This window comes from Somniosus microcephalus, chromosome 4 (assembly GCF_052327205.1).
Source record: "Somniosus microcephalus isolate GS21.2 chromosome 4, FLI_Smic_1.0, whole genome shotgun sequence".
In the NCBI taxonomy this organism is placed as follows: domain Eukaryota; kingdom Metazoa; phylum Chordata; class Chondrichthyes; order Squaliformes; family Somniosidae; genus Somniosus; species Somniosus microcephalus.
This window is the reverse complement of record NC_140990.1, coordinates 35,507,897-35,517,691: the sequence shown is the minus strand read 5'-3', so window position 1 is coordinate 35,517,691 and position 9,795 is coordinate 35,507,897. Positions and strand designations below refer to the sequence as shown.

The following is a 9,795-nucleotide window of genomic DNA, read 5'->3' as shown; positions in this document are numbered from 1 at the left end:
GAACCAGGGGACACAGTCTAAGGATAAGGGGTAAGCCATTTAGGACTGAAATGAGGAGGAATTTCTTCACCCAGAGAGTGGTGAACCTGTGGAATTCTCTGCCACAGATGGCGGTGGAGGCCAGTTCATTAAATATATTCAAGAAGGAGTTGGATATATTTCTTAAGGCTAAAGGGATCAAGTGATATGGGGAGAAGGCGGGGACAGGGTATTGAATTTGGATGATCAGCCGTGATCTCATTGAATGGCGGAACAGGCTCGATGGGGCCGAATGGCCTACTCCTGCTCCTATCTTCTATGTTTCTATGTTTCTATTATTGCCAGATTTACCGACCCAGCGCATTGTGGATTTCATTTTAATCTTCAATCTATCCCGAAATTAGCACAACTGTTCGAAAAACGGCATTTAACGCACTGCCCGGGGTCTGACCTTCAAATGGAATATTGTGACCTGACGGCCTCTGGTGGATATTATGAGAACTGTTCAGATGTCGGTGCGCAGGTTGCGATAAATTTTGGCCCAGAATTTCGCCTCGGACGGTGGCGCAAGACGGGCAGTACCGGATCGGCCGCCGGTTTTACGCAGCGCCTGATATTCAGTTCATGGGCCGAGACGAATCTCCTGGCCACTGTTTTTATTGACTCTCCTGTCTGCAGTTCCTCTTTTTGGGAAGCTGGGCTCGAGCGGTTCTGAATTCATATGTCGAGCAGCAGCAAAGGGTTTACATCGTTAAATTAAACAGTGAACGAAGAAAGTTCATACGATTGTGGGTAAAGAGTGGAGACAGGAGATGAGAAGGGACAGGGAGGCACGGAAAGCAAATCAAAAGACAAAAACCGCCGCAGATGCCTTTGCGCAATTTATTTTCATTGTAAATGCGAGTTTAAATCACCAGCTAATATAATTCCGCCGGTGGACCTCAGCGGCTCTTGTGTGTTGTGTTTAATTGGCCTTTTAACAAGGTCCCTGTAACTCTCACTGCGGAGGCTGAATTGTCACTTCTGTTTATCGGTGTGAGAGCGCCCTCTGGTGAGCACTAACTGGAATTCTTGGTGTGTGTTTTTGTGCGGTTTCCGCTATATCTCTGCAGCAGTGTGGACTGCATGGTACAGAAATACACGGCGGTGTCGGAGATCAGGACGTTGCCGATCGTTAGCTCCGTAATCACAGAATCACAGATAGAGGCCATTCGGCCCATCGAGCCTGCACCGACACATATCCCACCCGATCCCCGTAACCCCACACAAACACGAGGAGAATGTGCAAACTCCACACAGACAGTCACCTGAGGCCAGATTCGAACCCGGGTCCCTGGCGCTGTGAGGCAACAGTGCTAACCACTATGCCATCGTGGTAGTTATATTAAAAGTAGGAGATAATCTGTCAGTGAAGTCGGGGTTCCAGTTGATTATCCCTGGAATAATGTAAACTACTTACTTTGGGGTCTGCCTGGGGTGCTGACTACCAGAATACAAAAAGCTTAGTAATTCATGTTTTCAATTTACAGGTTAGGCTGACATTACTTTCATCTTCAACCATCATTTCAGGGACCGGCTGTTCCACTGTGTCTTGGTGGTTCCATTCTAACATAAAATCATAGTAATATAGATCATCATCATCATTTCACCAATAATAACATCAGGGTTACAGCAGTCAGAATGGATTTTTACTGGGAAGGAAATGCCGAGAAGTGACATAATGCTGAAGAACGGTAGGAGACTGTTCCACATGATGCTCCCTGAGTCTGTAACTCTGCACTCCGGGAAATCCTATATCAGAGCAGAAATACAGATCCCCGCCCCACTGCACAGCTGATCCAACCAATACCAAACAGGGAACAGCGGCAGCGATCTCTCCAATAACACAGGGCAGGCAAGGCGGGTCAGAGCGAGAGCAGCAAACGGAAGCTGTGGGCGGGGCTGCCGCGGGCAGTGTTGTCACACGGGATCCACCTGTGAGGAACTGAATTCAATAACAATGTCCCCTTCGCATTTGACATAACTCTGCCTCTCGATAAGGGCTTTGAAATTTTCACATTCGTTACAAATTCGGGGCAAGCAAGCTCGCGAGAGGAATTGCAGAATTATTATATTCTTCAATAGTTATCACAATATTGGCTATGAAGTGGGTTAAAACCAGGTGCTGAAACTAGTGGAGAGAAATAGAACAAAACGGCAACTTATCCAAAGGTTCTGGAGATGCACATCTCGTTTCCACTTAACTATCTTCTGAAATAATGAAATTGTAAATGAATGTAAAGCATTAATAAGCATAAATGTGAGATAAAAGCAATTTCACGTTGAGTTATATTGAGAACGTCTCAGTCAGTATGGGTTCATGTAACATGACCGGCGGCGTGAATCCGCGCTCTGTCAGCGCCACCTGGTGGCCGGGTTTAAAGTATCTCCTTTGAGCTGATCTCACAGAACACGGTTACTGTGCGAGAAGTCCTGTGGGCCTCAGTGCACAGTAGTACACGCCGCTGTCAGCGAGCTGCAGCTCAGTCAAATTGAAAACACCGATAGTTTTCGACTTTTCCAGAATGACAGAGAAAGGACCGTTAATTTGGTGCTTTCCAAAGGAATGTGCCTGAATAACGAAAGTGGAAGCCTTGTCCTGGTTCTGACGATAAAGCTGCAGGGAATAGCTCGAATCTGAGGTTGAATAGTTACAATTACTACTCATCGAGGCTCCTTCCGGATATTGGACTTCTGTTGGCCATTGATCGACGGAGTCTCCCGAACTCAGCCCTGCAGAAAACATTCCCGGTTACCCATGGAAACAGAGAGAAGCACAGATCACACGTTTCTCATTCTTTAACAATATATCTCTCTATCTGTATACACAGGGAGACAAAGAGACAGAAAGAAATAGCATCGGTTTTATGGCTACATAAAGATAGATAAACAGGTTGATAAACAAACAGACAGACAGAGAGGCACAAAGGCAGACAGAAAGACAGAAAGACAGAAAGACAGACAGATAGGCAGAGGGACCGATATAGAGACAGAAAAGCAGGCAGATAGACAGACAGTCAGACAGACGGACAGAGAGACACAGCCAGACAGAGAGCGAGACAGACAGGCAGAGAGACAGACAATTACACAGACAGGATGATCGTCCTAGAGATCGATGAATAGAAGAGAAGGAGGGAGATCGAGAGCGAGGCAAAGAGAGAGAGACAGAGAGAGGGACTGAGAGACAGAGAGAGAGAGAGACAGAGAGAACTAGACAGACCTAGAGACAGATGAATAGAAGACAGTTGAGCCAATAATGGAATTGACAGACAGGCACAGATGTATAAATAAATAAACCAACCGAATAACAACGTTAAGCCCCAAACAATCAAAAACCCAAACTCCACAATGGCCGCAGTGTCCCCACACTGGGACCCCGCACTTCACCCGGCGCCTCCTCTCAGTTGCAGCTTTCGGACTGAAGGGGAGAATTTGAAGGGTTTCTGTCAGCACACGGAGTCCCGTCATTTCCTGCATCAAACCAAGAGCCTGGATTCAATGAAATGCCGGTGATCATTGTCGCTGTCTGTGTTCATCAACACTGCCCGCGGCCCCGGCACACAGGCTCCGTGTGCTGTTCTACTTTGTCCCGGACATCTGATCATCCGGTCCCGGGAATGAGTGAGGATTCTGTCTGACCATTGCCGGTGTTTTGAAACCGATGCGCATGGTTAATGAGGAAGCGATTTTAGGGTATTCCTGTTGGTGGAAAATGTTCCGTTAAATAGATAAAACCTGACACAATGTTGTCTCAATGTCACTAACTCGGAATTCCCATTAACGACAGTTTACTCTCGAACGTTTTGTCTGTATTAATGTGTGTTTATCTGAGGATGTCGGTATATGCGTCTCCCTGTCTGTTTCCAATGCTCTATGTCGTAGTGGACAAAGGACGGCGCTCTCTGATCACTTGTTCAACATCATTCATCTGAAACAACTTTCAGCTGAATATACATCAATAACCTCCAAGCATTTAACCATTTTGTGTATCTGGGTTCACTTTGATACGCGAGTGCATGTATATATCTGTGCATGTGTATATGTCTGTGTATAATTCTGTGTTTGTGTCTCTGTGTATATGCCTGTGTGTGTGTATGCGTATACTGACCAAGGCTTCTTCGGCAGCACCTTCCAAACCCACGACCTCCTCCACCTAGAAAGACAAGGGCAGCAGGCGCATGGGAAAAGCATCACCTGCATGTACCCCTCCAAGTCACACACCTTCCTCACTTGGAAGTATATCGCCGTTCCTTCATCGTCACTGGGTTAAAATCCTGGAACTCCATCCCTAACAACACTGTGGGAGTGCCTTCTCCACACGGACTGCAGTGGTTCAAGAAGGCGGCTCACCACCACCTTCTCAAGGGCAATTGGGAATGGGCAATAAATGCTGACCTTTCAGCGCCGCGCACATCCTGGAACGAAGAAAACAAGTGTCTCTGTGAGCACCAGTCTATATGTGTCTATGCGCAGGCATATTTATTTACGTGTGTGTATGTGTTTGTATGTGTATATGTCAATGTGTATATATTTGATGTGTATGTGTTTCCAATGCAGTACGTCAAGCTTGTACTGTCCACAGGAGGACACTCTCTGATCACTTGCTAAAGGATATGTCTCCCACCTGGCTATTTAGAGAGATACAAATGGCCGGGGAGAAGAGATCCCAGCCGATCTGATGAGATCACCGCGCTGTTTCAGTTCCTCCCACTTTAGGTTTGGTACAAGCAGTGATCACAGTCTCTTGTTTCTGGAGTTCAGACTGGAACCATGGAGGTGAACAGCTGCCTGACTCTAATCCTCATACAATTTCCCATCTCCATCTCCGGGTGATTATTCTCTTTCTGTTACTCCGTCTAACCCGCTGTGTGCCCGCCGATTATTTTCAGAGACGAATAAGAGAGACTCGGTGTTCCAGTCAGGACAAGGAGTCGGTTCAGAAGAGGGTGCAGGGTCAGCAAGAACCTGCAGTTAATCTGTATCGGGATCAGCTACATTCTATAACCTGTTCTGCTATCGCCAGTGTCCCCACCAAGCCCCTCAATATCTGCTCAGAGCCGGTAGTTATGGGACAGCTCTAGGCTTTGAACACTTCAGCGGGAATCTCAATCGGACACATGGCACGTTTCACTTATCCTTGAAAGACTTGAAGATCACAGACTGTGCCCTGAGACTCACAGTGATTAAGGACCCCTCGGACCTCATACAAAAACATGGCACAAGTCGGCATAGGGGAAGGAGGGTGAGATGGGATGGGTTGTCGTGCCGCACCTCAGGAAAATACCAGGGATAGACTCCACGAGGGGTTATACAGAAAATGATTAGGAAAATACAGCCTGATCCGTTCGGGTTTCTCCAGTTATGTCAGTGCTGTCAGTGTTGGGATAAGAGAAATTTCTCAACCATTTTTACATAGGGTCAAATTCAGATATTTTCACCCCCAGTGTTCGCACAGACCTTCAGGTTTCTGGGTTGAATAACAGGATCAATCTCTGCAAGTAAAAGTCCTGGATGTGGTGCAGATCCATCAGGTCACATTTGAAAAGCTATCTCACAGGTGCCGAGGGTTGTCCACTTATCATGTCCCTCGTGGTCTTGAGGCTATGACGAGCAATGGAACTCATTAGCAGTGGTGAGAACTCAGTGATAGAGACTCGTTTAGATTATATTTCAATTTACACCTTACTGAGAGGAAGAGAGGGAAAGAAAGAGAGAGAGAGGAAGTGAGAGAGACACAATGTTAAACAGACTGAGTGACACCGAAACAGGGAGAAAGAGACAGACAGAGAGAAAGGGAAAGACAATGACACCGAATTAAAGAGTGAGTGACACCGAGACAGAAGGAGAGAGTGAGCGAGGGAGAGCGAGAGACGTGCAGAGAGACACAGGAAGATAGATACTCACATAGCTGGGCTTGGAATAGATTTGTAGGGGGGCATCCACAACTAACACTGATTGGTGCATAGCTGGTGTCAGTTCTGAGACACCAACCAATCCCGTCGCTTGGAAACGCCCCTCAGTCTTCTAATAATTGAAGTCTGTCCCAGATCTGAGTTTACTCTTTAATATAAGAAGGGTCAACATGTTAAAAACGATCTGCTATTTTCTGACTAATTGTAAACCAGGCACCATGTGCTCCCTGTGTTCCTTACTGATAATAATGTCCGTGCTGCCCGGTGCGTCTATATTTAAAAGGTTAGTGTGTGTTCCAAGGGTTATAGAAACATAGAAGATAGGAGTAGGCCATTCGGCCCCTCACGGGTCACTGAACTAGCAACGACTCCGTTTTTATACAGATTTATACAGCCGTGATATTAGAGCGATGACGTCTGCTGTTACTGAACAAACAACTGAACAGACTTAAAGAATGAACTCTCCCTGTAATTTTAACAGCGTTTCGAACACCTTCTGTGGTTTGCATTTAAAATTTGTTACACTTCTATCTGGTGAGTTCTGATCGTCTTTGTGCCAATAATTCATTCCTTAATAATCCATCATTATCAGATTTTTGATTTGCAATGAAAGAATGGAGGGAGCGGCGCATCGTCGCTTTTCAGCTAATGACCGCTAATCTGCTTTAAGTTCACGGGAGCAGAGCGCGGGAGCGGCTTCAAAGCCTCCAGGGTGAGATGTAGGGCGTGTCCTCGATAACAAGAGCTGAACATCAGCAGGGCGTGAAAAACGCCTTATAACTTTCACTCATATTAGAAAAGGACGTGGCGCAGAAACCCCCCCACAATACAGGCGGTTTCGGTTTGTCTTTCGCCTCATTAACATCGATCTCCACCATTGGTAAAGTTAATGGCTTCAGAAATCAGATTTCAGGGTGTCTTTCATTCACATTTTAATATTCCTTTCCCCACCTTCGACACCCTTCCGCTCACTTATCCTGCCAATGGTTAGTGTCAGAATTCAATCCTTCGATGTGATGGGTTGCTTTTGTGATGATTATTGCCCGATGTGCCGACCCAGCACATTGAGGATTTCAAATATTAATCTTCAATTTATTCCAAAATTGAAACAACTGTTGGAGAAACAGCATTTAACTCACTGCCCAGAGTCTGAGCCACAAAAGGAATATTGGGACCTGACGCCCTCTGTTGGATATTCTGTGAACTGTTCAGATGTCGGTGCAGAGGGTGTGATAAATTTTGGCCCAGAAATTCGTCGCCGACGGTGGCGCAAGTCGGGCGTTATCGGATCGGCCGCCGGCTATACGCAACAGTTCATATTCATTTCCATGGACCGAGACGAATCTATAGGCCACTGTGTTTATTGACTGCCTGTCTGCAGTTTCTGTTTTTGGGAAGCTGGATTGGAACGGTTCTGAATTAATATGTCGAGCAGCAGCAAAGGTTTTACATCCTTAAACTAAAGACTGGAAGAAGGAAATTCATACGATTATGAGTAAAGAGTGGAGAGAGGGGACAAGACGGGACAGGCAGGCAGGGAAACGGCATCGAAAGACAAAGGGGGAAAAATTCGGTATCACACCATTTGGGGCGCCGTTATCGGCCGTGCAGAACGTTTAGTGCCTGGAGCTAATTATTGCCTACGACAGCAAACTTGACTTTTATTGCCTCTGGAGGTGATTGGAGCACTAAATCAGGTGCTTCACACCTGTCTTAAGGTGCAAAGGCGGAGGAGTGAAGTGCTACCTCCAAGTGCTGGTGAAGCAAGGAAGGGCAAATCAAAATAAACCGGCAAAGTGCTGCTCAGTACTCAAAACTCCTTCACACAGCGTTGAATCTCTCCAGAAGTCTCTCTCTCTCAGAATGCGTGATGCAAAAATGTCACCGACAAATAAAGGCAGGAAGCGGCAGTCGCCTTTAAATAGCGCTCCTCTAGTTCCTTTCTGACAGCATAACGATCCCCTCAACCTGTCGTTGCTAGCGGCAGGCGGTAAGGCAGGGGGTGCCACTCAATATCCGGTCCAGGGCGCTAATGGGGCGTTGCACACTCGACTGATATCACAATCTGCCGCCGCAGGAGATCGTGGCGGCAGTGTTTAGCGATGCTGCAAAATGTCTAGTTAATTTCGTGAGCGGCACAAATATCGCCACGCCCGGCCTCTAGTTGCTTTGTACCCCAATTGGCGCCCTCTTAAGGTGCTAATGGGAGGCACAACCAACTGAATTTTTCCCCCAAAAGGCACCGCAGATGCCTTTGCGCAATGTATTTTTTATTATAAATGCGAGTTAAAATCATAAACTAATATAATTCCCCCGGTGGGCGTCACCGGTTCTTTTTTATGTTGTGCTTTATTGGCGCTTTGAGAATGTCCCTGTGACTCTCGCTCTGGTGGCTGTATTATTGATGCTGTTTATCAGTGTGAGAGCGCCCTCTGCTGAACACTAACTGGAACTCTCAGTGTGGGGTTTTTGTACGGGATCCGCTATATCTCTGCAGCAGTGTGGGGCTCATGGCACAGAAATACACGGCAGTGTCGGAGATCGGGGCGTTGCTGATCGTTAGTTCGGTAATCTTGGCAGTTCGATTGAACATAAAAGAGAATCAGTCAGTGATGTCGGGGTTCCTGTTTACTATCCTTGCAATAGTATAACCACGTACTCTGGGGCCAGCCCGAGGTGCTGACTCTCTTTCTCTCTTAGGCAGTCCCTTGCATTCGTAATAAGGTGGAGGAATTAACTGCACAAATAGAGGTAAACGAATATGATTTGATTGGGATTACGGAAACATGGCTCCAGGGTGGCCAAGGCTGGGAACTCAACATGCAGGGGTGTTCATTATTCAGGAAGGATCGGCAAAAAGGAAAGGGAGGTGGGGCAGCATTGCTGGTTAAAGAAGGGATTAACACAATTGTAAGGAAGGATATTATCTCTGATAATGTGGAATCCGTATGGGTAGAACTGAGAAATACCAAGGGGCAGAAAACTTTAGTGGGAGTGGTATATAGACCTCCAAACAGTAATGCGGAGGTTGGGCATGGCAGTAAAAGGGAAATTAGAGAAGCGCACAATAAGGGCACAGCAGTCATCATGGGTGACTTTAATCTACATATAGATTGGGCCAACCAAATTAGTAACAATACTGTGGAGGAGGAATTCCTGGAGTGTTTACGGGATGGATTCCTGGACCAATGTGTCGAGGAACCAACCAGAGATCAGGCCATCTTAGACTGGGTATTATGTAACGAGAAAGGATTAATTAGCAATCCTTTTCTACGAGGCCCCTTGGCTCGGAGCGATCATAATATGATCGAATTCTTCATTAAGATGGAGAATGAAGTAGTTGACTCAGAGACTAGGGTCCTGAATTTAAATAAAGGGAACTATGATGGTCTGAGGTGCGAGTTGGCTAGGATGGATTGGGGAATGGCACTCAAAGGGTTGATGGTGGATAGGCAAAGGAAAACATTTAAAGATCGCATGGATGAACTACAGAATTTGTTCATTCCAGTTTGGAATAAATATAAAACAAAAAATGTGACTCAACCATGGTTAACGAGGGAAATTAGGGATAGCATAAGGTGCAGGTACAGCACGGGCTAGATTCAGAGTAAAGCTCCCTCTACACTCTCCTATCAAACACCCCGAGGGCGGTTACAGCACAGGGTTAGATACAGAGTATAGCTCCCTCTACACTGTCCCATCACTCACAAGGCAGGAACAGGTTGGGTTAGATACAGAGTAAAGCTACCTCGACACTGTCCCATCAGACACACCCAGGGCAGGTACAGCATGGGTTAGATACAGAATAAAGCGCCCTCTATACTGTCCCATCAAAGATTGCTAAGGCAGGTACAGCGCGGGCTAG

The 9,795-nt window shown here is 46.4% G+C and overlaps 1 gene segment (V, D, J or C); it reads right to left on the bottom strand.

The window, feature by feature from the left end:
• Window positions 1–2,434: 2,434 nt before the first annotated feature.
• LOC147118615 (T cell receptor alpha variable 1-1-like) lies at window positions 2,435–2,764 on the bottom strand. The segment is given in 1 exon segment: window positions 2,435–2,764. A coding segment is annotated over 1 exon segment (330 nt).
• Between the last annotated feature and the right edge of the window lie 7,031 nt (window positions 2,765–9,795).